This window comes from Dendrobates tinctorius, unplaced genomic scaffold, assembly GCF_039654945.1.
Source record: "Dendrobates tinctorius isolate UK_male_01 unplaced genomic scaffold, ASM3965494v1 ptg000179l, whole genome shotgun sequence".
Classification (NCBI taxonomy): domain Eukaryota; kingdom Metazoa; phylum Chordata; class Amphibia; order Anura; family Dendrobatidae; genus Dendrobates; species Dendrobates tinctorius.
In genome coordinates this window covers 1,406,199-1,432,213 of record NW_027361846.1, presented here as the reverse complement: position 1 = coordinate 1,432,213, position 26,015 = coordinate 1,406,199, and the positions used below count along the sequence as shown (strand labels likewise).

Below are 26,015 nucleotides of genomic sequence, written 5' to 3'. Positions count from 1 at the left end.
GGAGCAAGGAGGCTGGAGGAGAAGAGGAAAGCAATTAGAAGGACAAGAGGAGAGTGATATGCAGGAGGACATGAGGAGAGCGAGGGCATTAAAGAGCACAAGGAGAGCGAGAAGCACAGGGACACGAGGACAGTGAGAGGATAGATGCACAAGAGAAAAATGAGTTGAAGAAAAATAGAGAAGAGCAACGTGAATGAAAAGAGTGAGGGAGCTGGAGGACACGAGAGAGAAGAGGCTGGAGGACACGAGAGTTAGCGGCAGGGGAGCAATATGAGAATGAAAAGTAGAACAAGAGGAATGCAAAGGGCTGGAGGACACGGGGAGAGCAAGGGGATGAAGGACATGTGGAAAGTGAAGGTCTTGAGGACGTGGCAAGAATGATGAGGAGAACAAGAAAAGAATCAGGAGAACAAGAGCAAAGTGATGGGCTCAGGTACACAGTTAAGCCGAAGGGGTAAAAGGGCAAGAGGAGAGGGAAGGGCCGGAGGACATGAGGAGAATGAAGGGCAGTAATACATGAGGAAAGTGAGGGGCTGGAGAAAGGGCATGAGGAGAGTGAAGGGCTGGAGAAAGGGCAAGAGGAAAGTGAAGGGCTGGAGAAAGGGCAAGAGGAGAGCAAAGGGCAGGAGAACACGATGAGTAGGAGACAGAAGGACAAGAGGACTGTGGGACACAGGGACAGAGGGATCCAGAGGACACAAGGAAAGCGAGGGGCAGGAGGACATGAGGAGAAGGAGAACAAAAGGAGAGCTTGGGGGGTTAGAAGCATAACAAGAGAGCAAGGGGCAGGAGGACATTAGGAGAATAAGAAGGAGAAATTTAGAGTAAGGGGCTGGAGGACAATGAGGGAGGCTGGAAGACATGGGAGAGTAAGGGGCTGGAGGACACTTGGAGATCAAGGGACTGAAGGAGACCATGAGAGCGAGGGGCAGGAGGTTGCTAGAAGAACTGGGAAAAGGAGAACAAGTAGAGACTGAGGGGGCAGATGGACAAGATCGAGGAACACAAGGAGAATGAGAATAAGGAAAACAAGAGCTGAGCAAGGGGCTGGGGCACAAAAATAAAGTAAGTTGAGCAAGGAGCTCAAGGAGAGTGATGGGGGCAGGAGAACACAGAGAGCAAGGAACAGGAGGACACGAGGAGAGTGAGAAGGAGAACAAGAGGAGAGCAAGTGTCTGGAGGATATCGGGAGAGTAAATTGCTAGAGGACAATGGGAGAGGGAGTTGCAGAAGGACAAGTGGAGAGTGAGGGCAGTGGTCATGAGGACACAAGGAGAGCGAGGGGCAGGAGGACATGAGTAGAGCGAAGGGGTCTGAAGGACACGATAAGAATAAGAAAACAGAATGACACTTGGAGACCGAGGGGGCAGGAGAAAACGAGAATGAGGAGAAGGAGAATAAGTGTGGAGTCAGTGGCAGGAAACAAGTAGGCAGCAAGAGTCTGAAGGACTCAAGTAAAGCAAGATGGGTAGGGGGCTAAAGGAGAGCTATGGGGCGGGAGGACAAGATGAGAATAAGAGGAGAGTGAGTGGCTGGAGAACACAAGGAGAGCTAGAGGTTGGAGGACAAGGGGAGAGCGAGGTGTTGTAGGACTAGGGGAGAGTGAGGAGCTGGAGGCCAATGGCAGAGAGGGGCAAAAGGACATGAGGAAACAAGTATACAGTAAGAGCAAATCTTAGGGACATGAGGACATGAAGAGAGGGAAGGGGCAGGAGGACACAAGGAAAGTGATAGAACAGAAGGACACGTGGAGAATGACGGGGCAGGAGAACACGGCAAGAGGAAAGATAGAACAAGAAGAGAGGGGGCAGAAGGACAAGTTGAGAACAGTGGTTTGGAAGAGCCTGGGAGAGCTTGGAGCAGGTTTACATGAGAAGAAAAAGAGGAGAACAGGGGGGCTGTGTGACACAGGGAGAGCAAGGAGGCACAAACACACAGAGAGCAAGGGGGCAGGAAGACACGAGGAGAGTGATGGGCAGGAGGTGATGAGAAGGAAAACAAGAGGAGAGCTTGGGGACAGAAGCAGACAGTGGTTTGGGATGCAAGTAAATTGAGGGGAAGTAGGACACATGGAGAGCAAATGGCAGGAGAATGAGAAGTAGAACAGGAGGAAACGGGTTGGAGGACCCGGGTAGAGCAAGGGGCTGAAGGATATGAGGAGAGCGAGGAGCTGGAGGAAATTATAAGAATGAGGAGAGCAAAAAGAGTATCAGGAGGAGAACAAGAAAGTGATAGGCTGGGGGACACGGATGGCGAGGAGGCAAAAGAACAAAAAGAGAGTGAAGGGCAGGAAGACACGAAGAGAGTGAGAAGGCAAGATGACATTGAGAGCAAAGGGACAAGAAGACACAAGGAGAGCAATGGGCAGGAGGAGAACGAGCGGTTCGGGGAAACAAGGATAGTGAGGGGGTAAGTAGAACTAAAGAAGAGCGAGTGGCAGGAGGAACGAGAAAAAGGGCAGAGAAACATGAGAATGAAAATTAGAACAAGAGGATAGCGAGAGGTTGGAGAACACATGGAAAGCATGAGACTGAAAGACATGGAAAGAATGAAGGGCTTGAGCACATGGCAACAATGAATGAGGAGACAAACAAGAAAACAATCAGGAGAACAAGAACAGAGTGATGGGCTGGGGGCAAACGGGCAAGAGGAGAGCAGAGGGCAGGAGGTCACGAGGAAAACGAGGGGACAGAAGGACAAGCGGAGCTCAATGGGCTGGGGAACACAGGGAGAATGAGAAACAGGAGGGCATGACGAAAAGGAGAACAAGAGAAGAGCTTGGGGGCAGAAGGACAACATGAGAGCAAGGAGCTGGGGATACAAGAAGAGCTAGAGGGTCAGGGGGACACAAGGAAAGTGACGGACAGGAGGACATGAGGAGAAGGAGAAGAACAGGAGAGCAAGGGGCTGGAGGACATGGGAGAGTGAGAGGCTGGAGGACACTTGGAGAGTAAGGGGCTGAAGTAGACAATGAGAGCGAGTGGCAGGAGTATGCTAGAAGAAATAATAAGAGAAGACTGAGGGGGCAGAATGACAAGACAAGAGCAAATGGCAGGAGTTCACAAGTAGAATGAGGAGAAAGAGAACAAGAGTGGAGCCAGGGGCAGGAGACAGGTGGGGGGAGCAAGGGGCTGGAGGACACAAGGAAAGCAAGATGGAAAGAGGGCTCAAGGCGAGCAAGGGGGACAAGAGAACACATGGAGAGCAAGTTGCAGGGGGACACAAGAATTTGAATGGGAACAAGAGGAGAGCAATTGGCTGGAGGACACGCGAAGAGCGAGGGGTTGGAGGAGAAGAGAAGAGCGAGGGGCATGAGAACAAGGGGAGAGCAAGGGGTTAGAGGACAAGGGGAGGATGAGGGGGAGTGAGCATGAGGACCTGACAGGGAAGGGGCAGGAGGACACAAAGAGTGAAAGGGCAGAAGGACACTCAGAGAGTGAAAGAACAAAGGGACACATGGAGACCCAGGGGGCAGAAGAACATAATGAGAATGAGGTGAAGAGGACAAGAACAAGGGGAAAAGTAAAACAAGAGGAGAGCAAGGGGACAGAAGAAGAAGAAGAAGAGAACAATGGGCTGGAGGACATAAGGAGAAGGAGGAGAGCTTAGGGGCAAAAGGAGATCGAGAGATTGAGGGACACAGGAAGAGTGAAGGGATAAGCACAACTCAAGGAGAGCAAGTGTCATGAGGACACTAGAGCGAGGGGCAGTACAACAAAAGCAGAATGAGAAGAGGAAAGCAAGAGGCTGGTGGACACATGGATAGCATGGGTCTGAAGGGTAGAGCAAGGGGCTGGAGGAAATGACAAAGAGTGAAGGGAACAAGAGGACAGTAAAGTGATGGGATAGAGGCAACAGGTAGGTCAAGGGGGCAAAACAACAAACTCAGTGCAGGGCAGGGGTACATGAGGAGAATGAGAGAGAAAAAGAGGAGAGTGAGGGGCTGGGGGATATGAGTAGAGAGAAAGGGCAGGAAGACAGAAGGAAAGCGAGGGTCAGTATTACACGAGGAGAACGAGTGGCTGGAGGACGAGTAGCATGAAAGGACAAAAGAACAAGAGGAGAGCAAAGAGGCTGGTGGACACAGGAATTAGGAGGAGCAGGAGGACATGAGGAAAAGTATAAAAATATGAGAGGGAGGGGCAGAAGGACAAGAGAAGTGCAAGGGGCAGGAGGACATGAGGAGAGCAAGAGGGCTGGGGGACACAGGGAGAATGATGGCGAGTGAGGAAAAGAGGAGAGCAAGTGGCTAGGGGAAATGATGAGAACAAAGTTCCAGAGGAAATGGGGAGAGCGAGGGGCTGGAGGACATGAGGAAAAGGAGAGCAAGACGAAAATGAAGAAAAGAACAAGAAGAGAGAAACGGTGCTGGGGGCAGAAGGTGAGCTAGGGTTAGGATGAGTTGAGCAGAAATTGAACAAGAGGAAAGCAAGAGGGCAGGAGAATGTGAGGAGATTGAGGTGGCAGGAAGACACAAGGAGAGCGATGGGCAAGAAGACATGGAGAGAGCCAAAAGTCAGAAGGACGCATGTAAACCAAGGGAGCAGGAGGACACAAAGAGAATGAGGGAAAGGAAGACACGTGGAGATCAAGTGGCAGGAACATAAGTTAGTAAGGGGTAGGAGGACACAACGAGAATGAGGTGAGGGAAAACGCGCCAAGAATGAGGAGAAGGTGAACAAAAGGAGAATGAGGAGAAGGAGAACAAGAGGAGAGAGCAAGGGGGCAAAAGGACTATAGGAGAGCCATGGGCTTTAGGACACTGGGAGAGCTTGGAGCAGGAGTATCTAAGGAGAAGAAAAGCAAGAGAAGAGCTTGGGGGCAGAAGGAGAGCGAGGGGTTGGGGGACAGAAGGATAGTGAGGGGGTAACTGGAACACAAGGAGAAGAGCAAGTGACAGGAGAATATGAGCGTGAGGGGCAAGGGAACACGAGGAAAATGAAAAGTAGAACAAGAGGAAAGCGTGGGGCTAGAGTACACAGGGGAAAATGGTTGAAGGACATGGTGAGAGTGAGGGACTTGATGACATGCCGAGAATGAGGATGGGAACAAGAAACGAATCAGGAGAACAAGAGGAGAGTGATGGGCTGGGGGACACAGTGAGGGCGAGGGGGCCAAAGGGCAAGAGGAGCACGAAGGGCAGGAAGACATAAGGATAGTGAGGGGCTGGAGGACACAAGGAGAACAAGGGCTCAAATACAGTGCAAGGGGCTGGGGTATACAGGGGGAATGAGCAGGAGAATATACTGTAAGATAAAGGAGAACAATATGAGAGCATTGCAGAAGGATAATAGGAAAGCAAGGGGCTGGGGGACATGGGAAGGAGAGCCTGGAGGACACTTGGAGATTGAGGAGCTGGAGGAGACAATGAGAGCGAGGGGCAGGAGGATGCTAGAAGAATGAGGAAAAGGAGACCAAGAGGATACTGAGGGGGCAAAAAAACAAGACAAGAGCGAGGGGCAGGAGGACACAAGGAGAATGAGGAGAAGGAGAACAAGAGTGGAGCGAGGGGCAGGGGACAAGTGTGGAACAAGGGGCTAGAAGACACAAGTAAGGCAAGATAGACAGGGGACTCAAGGAGAGTGAGGAGGGAAGGAGAACACGAGAGCAAGGGGCAGGAGAAAACAAGGAGAATGAGGAGGACAAGAGGTGAGTGATTGTTTGGAGGATGCGTGAAGAATGAGGGGTTGCAGGACAAGGGGAGAGCAAGGGGCTCAAGGACAAGGGGCAAGGGAGGGGATGTAGGACAAGGGGAGAATGAAGGTAGGGAGGACAAGGGGAGAGTGAGGGGCAGGAGGAACAATGAAAGCGAGGGCCAAGAGAACTCAATGAAAACGAGTGGCAGGAGCACACTAGAAGAATGAGGAGCAAGAGAACAAGAGGAGAAAAAGGAGGCATAAAGACAAGAGGAGAGTGAGGGGCAGGAGAAACAAAGAAAGTGAGGGTCTGGGGAACTTTGGGAGCTAAATTGACCAGTAAGACACAAGAAGAGAGAGGGGCAGTAGGACATGAGCTGAACGAGAGGCAGGAAGACACATGGTGAGCAAGGCGTTGCTATTGACGTTATTGACTCAATTTTTGTTTACTTATTATTCCTTGTGTTGTAGACCATCGAAAGTCCTCTCATCACATCCACCATCCTCTGTCCTCCCACCTACCCTCTGATATCGTTAGCCGAGATTCACGTAAACACAAGAAGAAGAGGCGGAGAAGAACCTCAGTTCCTGGAGATACCCCTAGTACTATTCAAGAAAAGGAAGAAGAAGAAGAAGAAGAAGAGGACACTGATGGAGAGAAAACACCAGATGAAGGGATTGATGGTGGGGAGATGCAGGTGACAAATGCTGTTGTTACTTTACTTTTCCCCTTCTTTCACACACATAACAGGTTGCATGTTCTCCATATACTTATTACTAAAAGACACTTAACATCAGCGACCACAATGTGGACAACAATGCAGGTCACAGCAGGTAACACAGGTAGCAATGCTGACAGCATACAGAAATGTGTTTTCTCCTTCGTCTCATTGGGGGACACAGATACTGTGGGTGTATGCTTCTGCCGCTAGGAGGCTGACACTAAGTGAAAAAAAGGTTAGCTCCTCCTCCGCAGTATACACTCTCGCCCCTATTACGGGCGGAAATCAGTTTTTTTGCTTAGTGTCCATGGAGGCACACACGTCTGGTTTTGCTCCAGACTTTTTATTTTATTTTTATTTTATTTTTACTATGAAGATGAGACAGGGGCAACGGATCCTATTGAAAGGGTCCGATTTCCCCAAACCATCAACGGGCGAGCACGCGTTGAGTATCGTCTCCGCGTATCCTTTCCCGCACCGTGGGACATATCTGGGTCTTTTTCCCCAGACTTCTATTTTTTCTTTGTTGTTTTATGAAGATAAGACAGGGGCAACGCATCCTAGTGAAAGGATCCGATTTCCCCAAACCATCAACGGGCGAGCACGTGCGAGTATCCCTCCATGTATCCTTTCCCGCGACGTGGGATATTATGCCAGACTTAGCCCTGTCCAGCCCTAGGTATTGAAACCATGGACTTGCACAGAGGCACAAGACTAGTCCGTGCGGCCCCCACTGCTCCACCAACGCTAGACGGCGGTGCTGCATGGCGGCGGACGGTCCCTCTCCTCACCCCCTGAAGGGGTTAGATGGAGTTAGGGTGCCTGCACCGTCCTATTTTTTATCAAAGACCCCCTCACATACCTGCGCTCAGGCCGAGAGGATCATCAGTGAGGAGAGGGTCGGGGAGGGCTCCTGCGAAGATTTCGGGCTGGAGCCCACAGCTCGGCGACCACTAGCCCTGCAAGAGAAGGGCTGGATCGTCAGGCGGCAGCCTGGGACAGGAACGCCGCGCCGGTCAGTAGCGCCATTTTTTGGTACCCCCCCCCCGGTCGCCCCCGGGGCCGTGCCTCACTTCCGGCAGCCCGCCCCGCACTGGGCGGCGGTAAAATCGAGGCCCCGGTTTCGGAGCACAGGCTAGGCCACAAAGTGGAAATACCGAGCGGTTTTTACAGGATGGTCCGCGCCACAGATGTTGGCACGCGATTTAAAGGAAGCATCCTGGTCAGGGGGGCGCATTACTGGGGTAAGTGCTGCCCGAGAGGCCACGCTATTGGGAGAAACGAGGGGCTACCTCTTCCCCATATTCCCAGCAGCGGACAGATACAGCATGTCCGAAAAAGCAAAGACGCACATTCTTTTACGCTACCTTTTCCGCGGGCGCAGAGCAAGCGTTTATGTGAAGCCTGCGAATCCAAACGCGCCCAGGAGCCCTCCCCTGCGACCAATGTGTCAAATCTCCCGGAGTGGGCCCGATCACTGTCACTGTACATGGCGTCGCTTACGAGAGCAATAGAGTCCCTTCAAGTCCCAGATAGGGGCAGGGACTGTGTCTCGCCGCCTTTAGAGGGAACCTCCACCTCACAGGAGCCTCCGGCCTGCAGGGGCCACTCTCACTCCAGGCAGACCCGGGGGGAAATGAATCCACACGGTGTCGCCCAGTCCATCCGGTGCCTTTGGCATCCGTAAGTTCTGCTTCTCGCTCCCCGTCACCAGTGATTGATAGCGAGCAGACCTCAGATTGCGACTCAGACGAGCCCCTTGACCTGGACACTCCACGGTCACGTGAAACAGTGGACAGCCTCATAGAAGCCGTCACTCAGACCCTGGGGATTGAGGATGATCCCGCAGCGGATATGGGGCATAAAGTAGCATTTAAATGAGTGAAGCGGCCGCACAGAATTTTTCCTCTCACCCTGAGTCTGAGGACATAGTGCAGCGGCACAGAGAACGTCCAGATCGGCGTTTTCTCGGGTTAAAAGGCACTCGAAACAAGGTATCCGTTTGCTCCGGACTTCCGTAAACAATGGATGGAATCCCCGATAGTGGATTCTCCGGTTTCACGCCTGGCCACTAAGACCCTGTTATCTGTCCCTAGGGCTTCCTCGATTAAAGATCCCACGGACTGCCTTATTGAGAGCCTAGCTCGTTCAGTATATGAGGCGTCAGGGTCTGCACTCGCTCCCTCGTCCGCAGCAACTTGGGTAGCTAAGGCCATGTTATCATAGTCAGAAACATTAAACAAGGTCGCCAAGGAGCAGGATCTACCTGCAGAGATCTCGGAGGTCACAGGTCAGATGGCGATAGCCAGAGACTATGTAATGAATGCGTCTTTGGATGCGGCCAATTGTTCAGCAATTGCTGCCGCTAATGCAATCTCTATCTGAAGAGCCCTATGGTTGAGGACATGGCGGGCCGATTCTACTTCCAAGAAGTCCTTGACTTCCCTGCCTTATCAGTGCGGCCGCCTATTTGGAGAAAAGTTGGGATCAACTTATCTCCGACTCCACAGGAGAAAAGAGCAGGTTTCTCCCTCAACAGAAGGTTAAACCGCTTTGCGTCACCCGGTTCAGGCACGTGTTCAGGCCTTTCGCAGTGCCACCGGCCATTCTAGGCCGAGCGTAACTGCATTCATCAGGGGACGGCCGCTAAGCAGCCTGAGCCTGGTCCGGGACCCGAATAGGAGACCGGTCTGGAGTCATGCATTAAAAGACTCCGGGTGGACTACGGGGCCCATTTCCGTCACCTAAGGCCGCCCCAACCAGGATAGGGAGCGGCAGGTCTCATATAGAGCCAGCCCATTGGGGAGATTGCGTGCTCAACAGGCCAGATCGAGGGGACCCAGATCCTAAAGATCTTCGGCCAAATGACTCGAGGTCTTTACCAGACGACACCAGCAAGGTGGGCGGCCGCCTATTCTGTTTTCGCCACGTCTGGGCCAACATCGCTCACGACGTATGGGTAAAAGAATTGGTGTCCTCAGGTTACAAAATAGAATTTGTCAGATACCCTCCAAGATGTTTTTTTCTTTCCCACCTTCCCAGGGTGGATACCCAGGTAAGGGCTCTATTGGGAGCCATCAAGTCTCTCCTGCACAACAGAGTCATTGTTCCAGTGCCGGAACATGGAAGAGCTCAGGGGTTCTATTCCAACCGTTTTGCGGTTCCCAAAAAGGACAGGTCTGTCAGGCCTGTTTTTGGACCTGAAGGTTCTAAACAAATTCATCAGGATCAGACATTTCCGGATAGAGTCTCTGCGTTCAGTCATATCGGCCATGGAGCAGTGAGAATACTTGGCCTCAGTAGACAACCAGGACGCATTTCTGCATATTCCCATTTTTTCCTCCTCATTAGAGGTTTCTACGCTTCGCCATCAGCGTTCAACATTTTCAGTTTGTAGCGTTACCCTTCTGGCTAGCCACAGCTCCCAGAGTGTTCACAAAGGTTATGGCAATTGTCATGGCCACACTGCATTCTCGAGGCATAGTCATCTTGCCTTATCTGGACGACCTCTTGGTCAAGGGCCCGTCAATTCCGGCATGTGAGGAAGGTGGCAACATCACGCTAGATACTCTTGCCGCTTAGATGGTTGGTCAATACAAAGAAATCATCCTTTGTGCCAGCTCAGAGGATCTCCTTTCTAGGAATGATCTTCGACACTTGCCGATGGTTGGTAATTCTTCCTCAGGAAAGGGGCTAGTCTCCGGCAGGGAGTCCGGACACTACGCCAACCAGTCCCTCATACCATCTGATCCGGGATGAAGATCCTAGGGAAAATGGTGGCGGCAATGGAAGCGACACCTTTCGTCCAGTTCCATCGTCACCCCCTTCAGCACGCCTCATGTCAGCCTGGGACAAGAATCCTTTCACGCTTGATCGGCGGTGCCAACTGTCCTCTCAAGTCAGGCAGTCGCTCGGATGGTGGATAACCAGTTCCCTCTCTGGCCTAGGGGAAACCTTTCCCTCCAGGTCATGGGCTGATAATGACAATCAACGCCAGTCTCCTCGGTTGGGGAGCGGTGTTTCGCCACCACACAACCCAGGAACGGTGGTCGCCACAGGAGGCACGCCTCCCGATCAACTTATTGGAGATACGAGCAATTCGGCTGGCTCTGCAGAAGTTTCATCACTTTCTAGCAGGCCGCCCCGTCCGGATTCCATCGGACAACACCACGGCGGTGGTGGTATACATAGTTCATCAGGGGGGCACCCGCAGCAGAACAGTCATGCGCGAGGTGGGGCACGTTCTTCAGTGGGCCGAAGCAAACCACTCGGTGATTTCGGCTGTCCACATCCCTGACGTGGAAAATTGGGCGGCAGACTTCCTCAGCCGGCAGGGTCTTGCGTCCGGAGAGTAGTCTCTACGTCCCCAAGTCTTCCAGCAGATTTGTCAATTGTGGGGAGCTCCGGATGTGGACCTGATGGCTTCCAGAGTAAATGCCAAGGTGCCCACATATGTCGCTCGGGCCAGGGACCCGCAGGCATTCGCGGTGGACGCGCTGGTTCTGCCATGGAACCAGTTTCGCCTCCCATATCTATTTTCCCCACTGCCACTACTTCCGAGAGCAAAGGGATCAAGACGGAAGGGGGGGGCCGGGGATTCTGCTGGCCCCAGACTGGCCCCGTTGAGCGTGGTACGCAGGTCTAATGCAGCTGCTCGCCGACGTTCCTGGGCGCCTGCTAGAGCGCTCAGATCTACCGTCTCGAGGGCCGATGTGCCACCTGAACTCAGGGACCCTGTGTTTGACGGCAGGGCTGTTGAATCTTGGATTCTAACCCAGGCAGGGTTCGGGAGCAAGGTGGTCGCTACAATGATTAGCGCCCGGAGGCCTGCTTCAGCATGAATTTACCACCACACCTGGAAGGTGTTCTTTGCTTGATGTCGAGGCCGCGGTGTTTCTCTGCTGAGATTCTCGATCCCAGACATCTTGGCTTTTCTCCAGTCGGGCTTAGAGAGCCCGGATAGCTCAGTCGGTAGAGCATTAGACTCGGGCTTTGCCCCAGGTTCCCGCAGGAGACAAATGTCGGCCTTATCCGTCCTGTTCCAGTGCAGAATTGCTACCAATTTGCAGGTGAAGACTTTTCATCCAGGGAGTGTCCCACTTGATACCTCCCTATAAGGCGCCTATGGACGCCTGGGTCCTTAACAAGTTCCTAAGTGTTCTGCAGGAAGCTCCATTGGAACCGCTTTAGGATATCTTTTTGAGGTACTTTTCCTGGAAAGTTGTTCCCCTAATGGCCACCACTTCCATCAGGCGGGTTTCAGAGCTGGCGGCTCTATCCTGCCAAGCTCCGTTCCTCACTTTCCATAAGTATAGGGTGGTCCTCAGACCAGCCCTCCTTTTCTGCTGAAAGTCGTGTCCTCTTTTTTCACATTAATGAAGATGTGTTTTGCCTTCATTTTGTCCAGCACCGGTACACCGGGTGGAAAAAGGCTCTTCAGACGTTAGACCTGGTAAGAGCCCTCCGGAGGTACGTGTCGCGGACGGCACCCTTTCGTCAGACGGACACGCTGTTCGTGCTCCCTGAAGAGTGCAGGAAGGGACTCGCTGCCTCAAAGTCGACCATAGCCACATGGATTCGTTTGACTATTTAGGAGTCCTACCGCATTAGAGGCACACCGATTCCAGCAGGGATCGGAGCGCACTCTACCCGGGCAGTGGGCGCTTCAGCACCAGGCTTCGACGGAACAGGTTTGCAAGGCAGCAACCTGGTCCAGCCTGCACACATTTGCCAATCATTATAATATCCATGCTCAGGCCTCGGCGGATGCGAGCCTGGGTAGAAGGATTCTCCAAGCAGCGGTGGCGCACCTTTAAACAAGAGGTGCATGTAGCTTGGATCGGTGAGTCAATCTCCCACCCTGGGACTGCTTTAGGACGTCCCACAGTATCTGTGTCCCCCAATGAGACGAAGGAGAAACATGGATTTTTGTGAGTACTCACCGTAAAATCCTTTTCTCCGAGACGCTCATTGGGGGACACAGCACCCACCCTATTAGCCAGTTGGCTCTTGTTTTGTTTAAATGAATATGTGTTTACCTATTTGATATAAGGGTGGTGTTTTCCTTTGGACATGTTGTACCTGTATTAAGGCTGATTTGTTGTTCTCCTACTGATTTGGCACCAAACTGATTTCCGCCCGCAATAGGGGCGAGGGTGTATACTGCGGAGGAGGAGCTAACCTCTTTTTTTCACTTAGTGTCAGCCTCCTAGCGGCAGAAGCATACACCACAGTATCTGTGTCCCCCAATGAGCGTCTCGGAGAAAAGGATTTTACGGTGAGTACTCACAAAAATCCATGTTTTCGGACATGCTTAAAACTGGATATATGTTGGCCGGTACAGCACAGTGAAGCAAACAGTTAGGATGGTAGACAGAGATGAGAGAGCAAACGTAGGGTGGAACAGCACTGTGCAAAGGATAGTAAACAGAAATGAGAAAGCAAATGTATGTCGGAGTAGCACTGTGGAGAAGACGGGTAGGGTGGTAGACCGATGAGGAGGAGATGTAGGGCGGTGCAGCACTGTGGAGAGAATGGGTAGGTGGTTAGCAGAGATGAGAGAGCAGATGTAGGGCAGTGCAGCACTGTGGAGAAGACAGGTAGGATAGCAGACAGAAATGAGGAGATGTAGGGCGGTGCAGCTCTGTGGAGAGAATGGGTAGGTGGTAGACAGAGATGAGAGAGCAGATGTAGGGCAGTGCAGCACTGTGGAGAAGACAGGTAGGATAGCAGACAGAAATGAGGAGGAGATGGAGAGAAGTGAAACACTGTGTATATCCCTACATCTCCTCATCTATCTCTACCACCCTTCCTGTGCTCTCTAGATTTTAGGGAGGGTGGTAGACATCAGATGAGGAGATGTTGAGCAGTGCAGCACTGTGGGAGAGGACAGAACTGAAAAAAGGAATACCTAAAGGCCAATTCTTGCACCTTAGAAATAACTTGCTCAAATATCTTGAACTTTAACATGCAAGCATTGGACATGAATGCCCGGTTTAAAGAAAAAGGGAATCCAGAGTATGTTCTGGACTCAACCCGATCACATACAGAGAAACGAGACAGACAATCACTCCTCAGCACCCAATCTAGAGGACAAAATAATGATGGGATGACATGAGTCATAGGAACCTTTGATAACCAGAATGATCAAATATATAGTATTCTGAGGAAACACTGGAGTATACAACTAGCTGACCCAGGCCTCAAGAATGCTATTGCATAAGTCCCCACTGTAACTTTCAGGAAGGGATGTTCAATTAGGGATCGTCTGGTGCATAGTTTCTATAAAAAACCCACACCTACAGGGACCTGGCTCGATAGGACAGTCTGCAGCTTCTTCTTCAAATGTGAGGATTGTTGTGCTTTCAATTGGATAAGACCACAGAAGGTTTTCTCTGGTTCCTCCATGGGTAGAAGCTTTTTCAGAGGGATTTCTCTATCTGTAAAACCTCTGGTTTGGTATATATGGCTACCTGATCCTGCCCTCTCAACTATGTGGGGAAGACCTAGAGGGAACTAAGATGGAGGGTTGGCGAGCACTTGGGGGATATCCGTTCTGGCCGGGATACCCCCTTAGCTAGAACCGTGAATAATATTTATCTTGGGAAGTCCGTATACATCTCATTTTATGTCATTGAGGTGATCAAAATAAAAGGGGGAGATCATAATAAATGTGTTCTTAGGAGGGAAAATAGATTTTGCAAAGGTCTTAATGAGCAAATTTATTATGACTATTTTGTGTAATCTCCAGCCCAGTTCTGTACTTTACTTTTAGAATATATACTCGCTTTTTGGCCACTTTGTTTCCTTTATATCAGAGATATTATGCTTATGTTCCACATAAATAACTAGCAAAGCAATAAAAAGAGGATGAAAATCCTCCAAAAATTCAAGAATTAATGCAGCAAAAATAAGGCAGCAGTGCTCACCTGCCCAGGTGTCAGAACTAATGCACACTCTGGATGTACCAAACCTATGTAATAAAGATGGTGGCAACTCAGGTGCAAAATACTGATGAGACAACCACTCCCAATTCATGGAGGGGGTGATTGCTTAGCATTAGATTGCATTACCTGTGTGTGACCAGCGCCCTATTCAAGCCTCTTTTGTGCAGAGTATTGGCTTACAGCTTATTAGTGACGCCCATACTGTTAGATCAGGCGGGCTGCCCACTGCTATCTAAATGCATCCCATGAGAGCAGACACCCTAGTTTACAAGGCCAAAAATGCTGGGCCTGGCTGCACCCTCAAAAATTGAAGTGCAGAAAATACATTTACTGTAAATATGAGGTAATGGTCGATATTTTGGCCAAGATATGCAAGCTCACAACCAGCGTCAAGGGTCCTCACACATGCGAGTCCTAACACTAAACTAAATAGCAAAGCCACAGCAAGAGGACTCTGTGAATTGGTAGGTTGTGAGTGGTTGTCTCATCAGTATTTTGCACCTGTGTTGTCGCCATCTTTACTACATGGTGTAAGGCAGCGGTAGCACCGTACACAGTGAAGAGGCAGTGACCCACAAAATTCACACAAAAGTCTCTTTAATGTGTTTCCTCACAGCACTAAAAGTGCAATCCACATATATGCCCTGAAGATTTATGCACTTAACTTCAGTGCATATAGCTAGTATCCATTTCACCATCTGCAAAATATATATTTTACGGCATCCTTCATTTTACATACACTAAACACGCCAGTCCTCCTCTGACTAGTTCCCATGGGTGTCCATGCGCCGTATCCAAGACTCTATTCGCACAGCATTACATGTTGCAGGCACTACACACGCCAGTCCTCCTCTGACTAGTTCCCATGGGTGTCCATGCGCCGTATCCAAGACTCTATTCGCGCAGCATTACATGTTGCAGGCACTAAACACGCCAGTCCTCCTCTGACTAGTTCCCATGGGTGTCCATGCGCCGTATCCAAGACTCTATTCGCACAGCATTACATGTTGCAGGCACTAAACACGCCAGTCCTCCTCTGACTAGTTCCCATGGGTGTCCATGCGCCGTATCCAAGACTCTATTCGCACAGCATTACATGTTGCAGGCACTACACACGCCAGTCCTCCTCTGACTAGTTCCCATGGGTGTCCATGCGCCGTATCCAAGACTCTATTCGCGCAGCATTACATGTTGCAGGCACTAAACACGCCAGTCCTCCTCTGACTAGTTCCCGTGGGTGTCTTGCACCGCTGTATCACAGTCTCTTTACTCACACAGCTGTACACAGTCCAGGATATCCTCCGGATCGCAGCCGGGCACCATATCCACCTGTTTTGCAATCGATACACACGCCAATCTTCTTTCGAGCACAGGACATCCAACTCCGGGCACAGGACTGTCCACATCCGAGATCAGTCACCGTGGACGACTTGCATCTCTGTGTACACTGCAGGTTACCAGGCCTCACTCTGGCCCTGACACACCTGAGACTCGCTAAGCACTCACTCAGCCCTCACTAACCCTTTCCTGCAGGGCTTTTATCACAGAAACCTCTGGCTTTCAGCCACATAGAATACCTGGGTCTGGAATGGAACAGACTGCACAAACTACTATCATACTGCAATCTGTTTCATACACAACATCCAGAGCAGGTTTTCCCTACCTCTGTCCTGGACACCAACATGTCCAACACTAACATTTACTTATTTATCACTTAATTATCAGTTTGCGAAGCCTGCGACTGCCATACACTCCTATGGCCTTCATACGCCTCCATGCACATCCAGGGGAGAACACAGTGACCCCTACCTGTGACATCGGTCACTGCTTCACCATTGCAATCCCAGCTACACCTGTGAAAGCAATGCATTCCCATAGCCTCAGTACGCCTCTGTGTGTATCCTGGGGGAAACACACAGCGCCCCTAGCTGTAACAGGGGTCACTGCCTCACAATGGGTTTGCTGCATTCTGAGAGTACATTAGTTCTGAGACCTGGGCAGGTAAGTACTGCTGCCCCTTCTTTGCTGTATTAATTATGCCCCACATATTTGCACACCTTCTACTGTATATCAAAGCTTTTTGCCCCATTTATATTGCTAATGATAGTCCATATATAGGGAGAGTATAATTTCTGTATAGATCACTAGACAGAGATGATGCAGATGATGTAGAGCAGTGCAGCGCTTGTTGAGAGGACGGATAGGTGGTAGACAGAGATAAGGAGGATATGTAGGGTGGTGAAGCACTGTGGAGAGGACAGGTAGGTGGTAGACAGAGATAAGGAGGATATGTAGGGTGGTGAAGCACTGTGGAGAGCAGGGGTAGGGTGGTAGACAGATGAGGAGATGTAGGGTGGTGAAGCACTGTGGAGAGGACAGGTAGGTGGTAGACAGAGATGAGGAGGAGATGTAGGGTGATACAGCACTGTGGAGAGCATGGGTAGGGTGGTACATAGAGATGAGGAGGAGATGTAGGGTGGTGAAGCACTGTGGAGAGGACAGATAGGGTGGTAGACAGAGATGAGGAGGAGATGTAGGGTGATGCAGCACTGTGGAGAGCATGGGTAGGGTGGTAGACAGATGAGGAGATGTAGGGTGGTGAAGCACTGTGGAGAGGACAGGTAGGTGGTAGACAGAGATGAGGAGGAGATGTAGGGTGGTGAAGCACTGTGGAGAGCATGGGTAGGGTGGTAGACAGATGAGGAGATGTAGGGTGGTGAAGCACTGTGGAGAGGACAGGTAGGTGGTAGACAGAGATGAGGAGGAAATGTAGGGTGGTGAAGCACTGTCAAGAGGACAGATAGGGTTGTAGACAAATGGGCGGAGATGTGCGGTGCAGCACTGTGTAGAGAATGGGTAGGGTGGTAGACAGAGATGAGGAGGCGATGTAGTGTGATACAGCACAGTGTAGAGCATTGGTAGGGGGTAGAAAGAGACGAGGAGGAGATGTAGGGCGGAGTAGCACTGTGAAGAGCACAGGTGGGGTGGTAGACAGATGAGTGGAGATGTAGGGTGATGCAGCACTGTGGAGATGATGGGTAGGGTGGTAGACAGTGGTTGGGTGGTAAGCAGGCTCCTTGCATCTTCTCGCTCAGCCACTTGCATCAGTGACCAATTTCCGTCACATCTCCTCCACTCCCTTTCCCCTGCTGTCACCACTCACCTAACTAAAATATTTAACCTCTCTCTCTCTTCTGGTATCTTTCCCTCCTCATTTAAGCATGCCGTCATACATCCACTACTTAAAAAACCATCCCTCGACCAAAACTGTGCCGCTAACTATAGACCTGTCTCTAATCTTCCCTTCATCTCTAAACTCCTGGAACGCCTGGTCCACTCCCGTCTGATCCGCTATCTCTCAGAAAACTCTCTTCTCGACCCTCTCCAATCCGGCTTCCGCTCCTTACACTCTCCTGAAACTGCCCTCACTAAAGTCTCTAATGATCTACTAGCAGCTAAATCTAATGGTCATTACTCCATGCTAATTCTCTTGGATCTCTCTGCAGCATTCGACACTGTGGATCATCAGCTCCTCCTCACTATGCTCCGTTCCATTGGCCTCAAGGACGCCGTTCTCTCCTGGTTCTCCTCCTATCTCTCCGACCGCTCCTTTACTGTATCTTTTGCCGGTTCCTCCTCCTCTCACCTTCCCCTTACTGTTGGGGTCCCCTCCAGGATCAGTTCTAGGCCCCCTCCTCTTCTCCTTGTACACTGCCCCTATTGGTCAAACAATCAGTAGATTTGGTTTCCAGTACCATCTCTATGCTGATGACACCCAATTATACGCTTCTTCTCCTGACATCACGCCAGCCTTTCTAGAAAACACCGGCGATTGTCTAAATGCTGTGTCTAACATCATGTCCTCACTATATCTGAAACTGAACCTGTCAAAGACTGAACTCCTTGGGCTGTGGAGTCGGTAAGCCAAACCTGCGACTCCGACTCCACGACTCCGACTCCCACATATATTGCTTATATTTAAGTGAAAAATGTATTGTAGTACAATGTGAACATCAGACATTTAATCATTTCTATGATACAATAATCAAGATATTTAGATAGAACATAATATCTATTTATTGGAATACAACTTTAGAACACAAAAAACTGTAATAAATTGTAAATATGTAATACGCTGTATAATATCGATTACATGTATACGGTACAGACCAAAAGTTTGGACACACCTTCTCATTCAAAGAGTTTTCTTTTATTTCATGACTATGAAAATTGTAGATTCACTCTGAAGGCATCAAAACAATGAATTACCACATGTGGAATTATATAATTAACAAAAAAGTGTGAGACAACTGAAAATATGTCTTATATTCTAGGTTCTTCAAAGAAGCCACCTTTTGCTTTGATTACTGCTTTGCACACTCTTGGCATTCTCTTGATGAGCTTCAAGAGGTAGTCACCGGAAATGGTCTTCCAACAGTCTTGAAGGAGTTCCCAGAGATGCTTAGCACTTGTTGGCCCTTTTGCCTTCACTCTGCGGTCCAGCTCACCCCAAACCATCTCGATTGGGTTCAGGTCTGGTGACTGTGGCGGTCAGGTCATCTGGTGTAGCACCCCATCCCTCTCCTTCTTTGTCAAATAGCCCTTACACAGCCTGGAGGTGTGTTTGGGGTCATTGTCCTGTTGAAAAATAAATGATGGTCCAACTAAACACAAACCGGACGGAATAGCATGCGCTGCAAGATGCTGTGGTAGCCATGCTGGTTCAGTATGCCTTCAATTTTGAATAAATCCCCAACAGTGTCACCAGCAAAGCCCCCCACACCATCTCACCTCCTCCTCCATGCTTCACGGTGGGAACCAGGCATGTAGAGTCCATCCGATCACCTTTTCTGCGTCGCACAAAGACATGGTGGTTGGAACCAAAGATCTCAAATTTGGACTCATCAGACCAAAGCACAGATTTCCACTGGTCTAATGTCCATTCCTTGTGTTCTCTAGCCAAAACAAGTCTCTTCTGCTTGTTGCCTGTCCTTAGCAGTGGTTTCCTAGCAGCTATTTTACCATGAAGGCCTGCTGCACAAAGTCTCCTCTTAACAATTGTAGAGATGTGCCTGCTGCTAGAACTCTGTGTGGCATTGACCTGGTCTCTAATCTGAGCTGCTGTTAACCTGCGATTTCTGAGGCTGGTGACTCGGATGAACTTATCCTCCGCTGCAGAGGTGACTCTTGGTCTTCCTTTCCTGGGCCGGTCCTCATGTGAGCCAGTTTCTTTGTAGCACTTGATGGTTTTTGCCAATGCTCTTACGGACACTTTCAAAGTTTTCCCAATTTTTCGGACTGACTGACCTTCATTTCTTAAAGTAATGATGGCCACTCATTTTTCTTTACTCAGCTGCTTTTTTCTTGCCATAATACAAATTCTAACAGTCTATTCAGTAGGACTATCAGCTGTGTATCCACCAGACTTCTGCACAACACAACTGATGGTCCCAACCCCATTTATAAGGCAAGAAATCCCACTTATTAAACCTGACAGGGCACACCTGTGAAGTGAAGACCATTTCCGGTGACTACCTCTTGAAGCTCATCAAGAGAATGCCAAGAGTATGCAAAGCAGAAATCAAAGCAAAAGGTGGCTACTTTGAAGAACCTAGAATATAAGACATACAGTATTTTCAGTTGTTTCACACTTTTTTGCTAATTATATAATTCCACATGTGGTAATTCATAGTTTTGATGACTTCAGAGTGAATCTACAATTTACATAGTAATGAAAATAAAGAAAACTCTTTGAATGAGGTGTGTCCAAACTTTTGGTCTGTACTGTGTATGTATGTATATATATATATTGTGTGTATATAGAAACACTATGACTTATCTCAGCTAAGATAAAGCCTAGATCCTCAGGCTACATTCACACCATGGGCGTAGCCGGGATCAAACCTGGGGGGGCAGAACCCCCACTCTTCCGCAGAACCTCATACTGCACACCTCAGCTGCTGCAGAACCTCATACTGCACACCCCTACACTTGAAAATAAAGCCTACACCTTAAGAAGATGTGGTGGTGATGAATGCAGTCTATTTATTCCAACTATCAGTTGATGTTGATGTTACTGAAGACGAGCAATGCCTGTCCTTGGTGTCCTTTTGGGCAGCTATGAGGTGTACCTGACTGGTGATAAAAAAAAGGAGTGTTAGTCTGTGTGCTACCCGGTTTTCATTCTTTTTGGTACAGATGCGATATGGATAGACAGATATGGATAAATGGATAGATAGATGGAGCAGATTTATAATCTGCTTTTGCTATTGAAAACATTATCTATGAGCTCAAAAACCTTTCAGGTGATGCAGTTTTTTAAAAAGCTGATCGGCTTTTGCAGCTGAAAAAACGTATCCTCAAAAAACGCAGGAAAAACGCTGTGTGTGAATGTAGCCTTAGATCAGGAATAGAACAGCCATTATAGGACATTTCATAACTTTCCCAAATTCCTATGAAAAAATATTCAGCACATTCTGCATTGAACTACTGTACCCAATTTATTATATATTTTCGGAGTCGGTCCATTTTATACCGACTCCAACTCCGACTCCACCAAAATGAGCACCGACTCCACGACTTCGACTCCACAGCCCTGCTCTTGTGTTTCCTCCCTCTACTAATGTACCTATACCCGACATTGCCATTTCTGTGTGTGGCTCCACTATTACTCCCCAGCAACATGCCCGTTGTCTTGGGGTCATACTTGACTCTGAGCTTTCCTTCGCCCCCCACATTCGATCACTGGCTCGCTCTTGTCATCTGCACCTCAAAAACATTTCTAGAATTCGACCTTTTCTTACTTTTGACTCTGCAAAAACTCTTACTGTTTCTCTTATTCATTCTCGTCTGGACTATTGTAACTCTCTTCTAATCGGTCTCCCTCTTACCAAACTCTCCCCTCTCCAATCTGTCTTGAATGCTGCAGCCAGGATCATATTCCTCACCAATCGTTACACCGATGCCTCTACCTTGTGCCAGTCATTACACTGGCTACCCATCCACTCCATAATTCAGTATAAACTTATTACCCTCACCCACAAAGCCCTCCATGGCTCAGCACCACCCTACATCTCCTCCCTTGTTTCAGTATACCACCCTACCCGCGCCCTCCGTTCTGCTGATGACCTGAGGTTAGCATCCTCAATAATCAGAACCTCCCACTCCCGTCTCCAAGACTTTACATGTGCTGCGCCAATTCTTTGGAATGCACTTCCCAGGTCAATACGATTAGTCCCCAACCCCACAATTTTAAGCGTGCCCTGAAAACGCATTTATTCAGACTGGCCTACTGCCTCAACACATTAACCTAATCTATCCCTGTGTGGCACAGCCAAAAGTTTTACCATAACCAGGTTCCCCGCATCATGTTCCCACATGCTTTATGCATCCATTAGCCCTCTGTGTCTGTACTGTTACACACTTAACATTATGGCTGGTCCATACAATCAGGGCAACTGTTACCACCCACCTTTCGTGTCTCCCTCTTTCCTCATAGACTGTAAGCTTGCGAGCAGGGCCCTCACTCCTCTTGGTATTTGTTATAATCTACTGTATGTGATTATTGTTATGCTGTAATGTCTATTGTCTGTACAAATCCCCTCTGAAATGTAAAGTGCTGCGGAATATGTCGGCGCTATAGAAATAACATTTATTATTATTAGACAGACATGAGTAAGGAGATGTATGGCCATGTATCACTGTGGAGAGGTCAGGTAGAGAGAGTTGGAGATGTAGGGCTGTGCAGCATTGTGGAAAGATCAGGTAGGGTGGTAGACAGAGATGAGGAGGAGATGTAGGGCGGTGCAGAACTATGGAGAGGACAGGTAGGTGGCAGACAGATGAGAAGGAGATGAAGGGCAGTGCAGCACTGTGTAGAGAACAGTTAGGGTGATAGGCAGATGAGGAGGAGATGTAGGGAAATGCAGCACTGTGGAGAGGACAGATAGGTGGTAAACAGAGATGAGAAGGAGATGTAAGAAGGTTCAGCACTGTGGAATGTAAGGGTAGGGTGGTAGACAGAGATGCAACACTGTGAAGAGGACAGGTAGGTGGTAGAAAGTGATTTGGAAGAGATGTAAGATGATGCAGCACTGTGGAAACCACTGTTGGATGACAGAAATGAAGAGGAGCTGTAGGACAGTGCAGCACTGTGGAGAGGATGAGTTGGAGATTTAAGACAGTGCAGAAGTGTGGAGAGGACAGGTAGGTAGTAGACAGAGGAGGAGATGTAGGGCTGAGCAGCACTGTGGAGAGGACAGGTGGGTAGTAGACAGAGGAGGAGATGTAGGGCTGAGCAGCACTGTGAAGAGGACAGGTAGGTAGTAGACAGAGGAGGAGATGTAGGGCTGAGCAGCACTGTGGAGAGGACAGGTAGGTAGTAGACAGAGGAGGAGATGTAGGGCTGAGCAGCACTGTGGAGAGGACAGGTAGGTAGTAGACAGAGGAGGAGATGTAGGGCTGAGCAGCACTGTGGAGAGGACAGGTAGGTAGTAGACAGAGGAGGAGATGTAGGGCTGTGCAGCACTGTGGAGAGGACAGGTAGGTAGTAGATAGAGGAGGAGATGTAGGGCTGTGCAGCACTGTGGAGAGTATGGGGGTAGGTGGTAAACAAAGATGAGGAGGAGATGTAGGGCTGTGCAGTACTGTGGAGAGGACAGGTGGGTAGTAGACAGGAGGAGATGTAGGGCTGAGCAGCACTGTGGAGAGGACAGGTAGGTAGTAGACAGAGGAGGAGATGTAGGGCTGAGCAGCACTGTGGAGAGGACAGGTAGGTAGTAGACAGAGGAGGAGATGTAGGGCTGTGCAGCACTGTGGAGAGTATGGGGGTAGGTGGTAAACAAAGATGAGGAGGAGATGTAGGGCTGTGCAGTACTGTGGAGAGGACAGGTGGGTAGTAGACAGAGGAGGAGATGTAGGGCTGAGCAGCACTGTGGAGAGGACAGGTAGGTAGTAGACAGAGGAGGAGATGTAGGGCTGAGCAGCACTGTGGAGAGGACAGGTAGGTAGTAGACAGAGGAGGAGATGTAGGGCTGTGCAGCACTGTGGAGAGTATGGGGGTAGGTGGTAAACAAAGATGAGGAGGAGATTTAGGACTGTGCAGAACTCTGGAAAGGCCAGGTAACGTGATAGACAGAGATGAAGAAGAGATGTAGGACGGTGCGGCACTGTGGAGAGGGCAGGTATGTGGTAGACAGTAAAGAGGAGGAGATGTTGGGCTGTGTAGCACTATGGAGTGGACAGGTAGGATGGTAGACAGAGGAGAAGATGTAAGATGGTGCAGCACTGTTGAGAGGGCGGGTAGGTAATAGACAGAGATGAGCAGGAGATGTAGGGCCGTGCAGCACCATGGAGAGCACCGGTGGATGGTGGACAGAGATGAGGAGGAGATGCAGGTTGGTGCAGCACTGTGGAGAGCATAGTGTGTGAAAGTGATTAGTTTATATTTGACTCTGTAGTGGATGTGCAACCAGTGCATTGAGAGTTTAGAGATAAACAGGAGATTAGAGACATGTCATGACTCTGTTGTTGAATGTCCCGGGACCAAGGGCTCCTTCCCTGTCCCTAACACTGGGGGGATCCATAGCTCGCCCTGTTCCCCTGATTACTTCTGAGGGTAAAGATCCCGGGGCCACATACCTTGCCTTAGCTTCTGAATCCTCCCTCAGTCTGTACCCTTCCCCCACCCAGGGAAGAGGGGAGTAGTAGTGTACCGTAATACACCAACCAGACTAACAAGGTAATACCGAAAAATACCAAACATACAATTATACACACACACACATAACAGAGGAATGCATCGGGGAGTGGGGTAAAAACCAAAGTAGGAGGAGAAAGGGAATTATCACACACTCAAAGCCTAGCAACAGTCACAGATAAGTCCACCAACTGCCTAGTCAAATAACCACAACCAATAACCTCCAGCCATGTAACATAAGCCTTCTCTGACACTGAGTGCTAGGCAGGACCCAGATAATATAGGAGATAGGAGGGGCTAACAGTGAACAGCTGAGAGCCTTAATGCAGGAAAGCTTCCAGGAGCGCTCAACTGGGCAGATTAACCCCTGCACTGCCCAAATAAGTTTATATTGTTTAATGTGAAGGTGAAGTGCTTCTAATCAGTGCAGGAGTAGGAGAAATTAGATGCTGCGGTCTTCTAGCTCCTCTCTGTCGCGGTAAACCCGTGACAAGACCAGTCTGTCGTTAGCAGCGCTGTTCTGTTTTTTTTCAGTAATGGGATTTTGATGGCATTTGAAGGAGGAGAAAAAGATACCGGAATAAAGAGAAAGGTGAAATATTTTGGTTATGTGGGTAGTGATAAGGAAGAGGAGATGAGAGGGAATAGGGTCACTGGTGCAGGTAGTAGGGTGAGAAGATGCGAGGAGCTTGGTAACCTCTTCTTCTGTGACTTGTTCACTAAGTAGACTTCTCACCTATGGAGTGAGGGAGGGAAGAGGATCCATGATATTGTGGGATTGGGAGACAATTTCCATGGGATATGGGTGATTTTTCAGTAAAATAATTGGCAGATCGCCAGGGCTGAGATTGGTGATTGGGGTGTGCACTTTAGAAGGGATAAGTGTTAGAGTGGTTTAGGATGGTTGGATAGTGAGGTGAGGAGGGTGGAGAAGTTGCTTGTTTGGAGAGGTGAAGGGCAGAGATATATGTTTTCAGCATGTTTGCAGCGTGTGCCAGGATTGCCGTCGTCTGTATCGTGGTGTTTTTCATGTAGTCGGTGCTTCTTCATCCTGGGCGCGTTCTTGTGTCCTTTTATAATGTAAAAATGCTGAGTCTGGACAGGAGGAGATTGGGCCTATGGTTACTGTAAACCCTTCATAAGCTGCTGGGTATTGATGGCACGTCGATCTCTGTATGTGCTGTCAGTGGGGGGGGTCCTGATAGTCGGGAGAAGATCAGGTCCAAAGTCTTCCTGTCTTCATGTGTAGGAGAGTTGGTAGCTTCCAAAGACCACCATGAAAGTCACAATGTGGGTCACAATGCTGGTCACAACGGGATCCGCAATGTGTGCCCAAGTTAGGTCACAATGGGGGTCACACAGCATTCAATACCATGGGGCTCACAATTCGGGTAAGTGAATTTCCATCCCCTGAACTGCACTTATGTAGTCGGGAGCTGTGAAAATGTCTCTCTTTCTTCTCACAGTTCTTCCCAGTGGAAGATGATGTCTCGCAGAGATGTTCTGACGGGCCGCCGCTCTCATCTCTAGATGCTGTCTGTAAAGAGCAGAAATCTGACCTACTGAGGTAAGTGGCCACAGGTCAGGGTCTCATAGGTACTGGATTTGATGTTAGGGCCACACTGGTACTGATTAGTTGTCAGGACTGCACAGGCTTTGGTTAGTTGTCAGTGCTGTGCCGGTTAGTTGTCAGGGCTGTGCCGGTTAGTTGTCAGGGCTGTGCCGGTTAGTTGTCAGGGCTGTGCCGGTTAGTTGTCAGGGCTGTGCCGCTTCGTTGTCAGGGTTGTGCCGCTTCGTTGTCAGGGCTGTGGCGCTTCGTTGTCAGGGCTGTGGCGCTTCGTTGTCAGGGCTGTGGCGCTTCGTTGTCAGGGCTGTGGCGCTTCGTTGTCAGGGCTGTGCCGCTTCGTTGTCAGGGCTGTGCCGCTTCATTGTCAGGGCTGTGCCGGTTGTTAGGGCTGTGCCGGTTAGTTGTCAGCGCTGTGCCGGTTAGTTGTCAGGGCTGTGCCGCTTCGTT

General features: G+C 49.6%; 1 protein-coding gene across 4 annotated transcripts in view; it reads left to right on the top strand.

Annotated features, from left to right (window-relative positions):
* Positions 1 to 26,015, top strand: part of SLC4A2 (solute carrier family 4 member 2) — a 395,791-nt gene that overhangs the window by 298,947 nt on the left and 70,829 nt on the right. For all 4 annotated transcript variants that reach the window (XM_073551714.1, XM_073551713.1, XM_073551715.1 and 1 more), the window contains 2 exons: positions 6,108 to 6,334; positions 25,468 to 25,568. In XM_073551714.1, the coding sequence (XP_073407815.1) occupies positions 6,108 to 6,334; positions 25,468 to 25,568 (328 nt within the window). The remainder of the gene's footprint in view (positions 1 to 6,107; positions 6,335 to 25,467; positions 25,569 to 26,015) is intronic.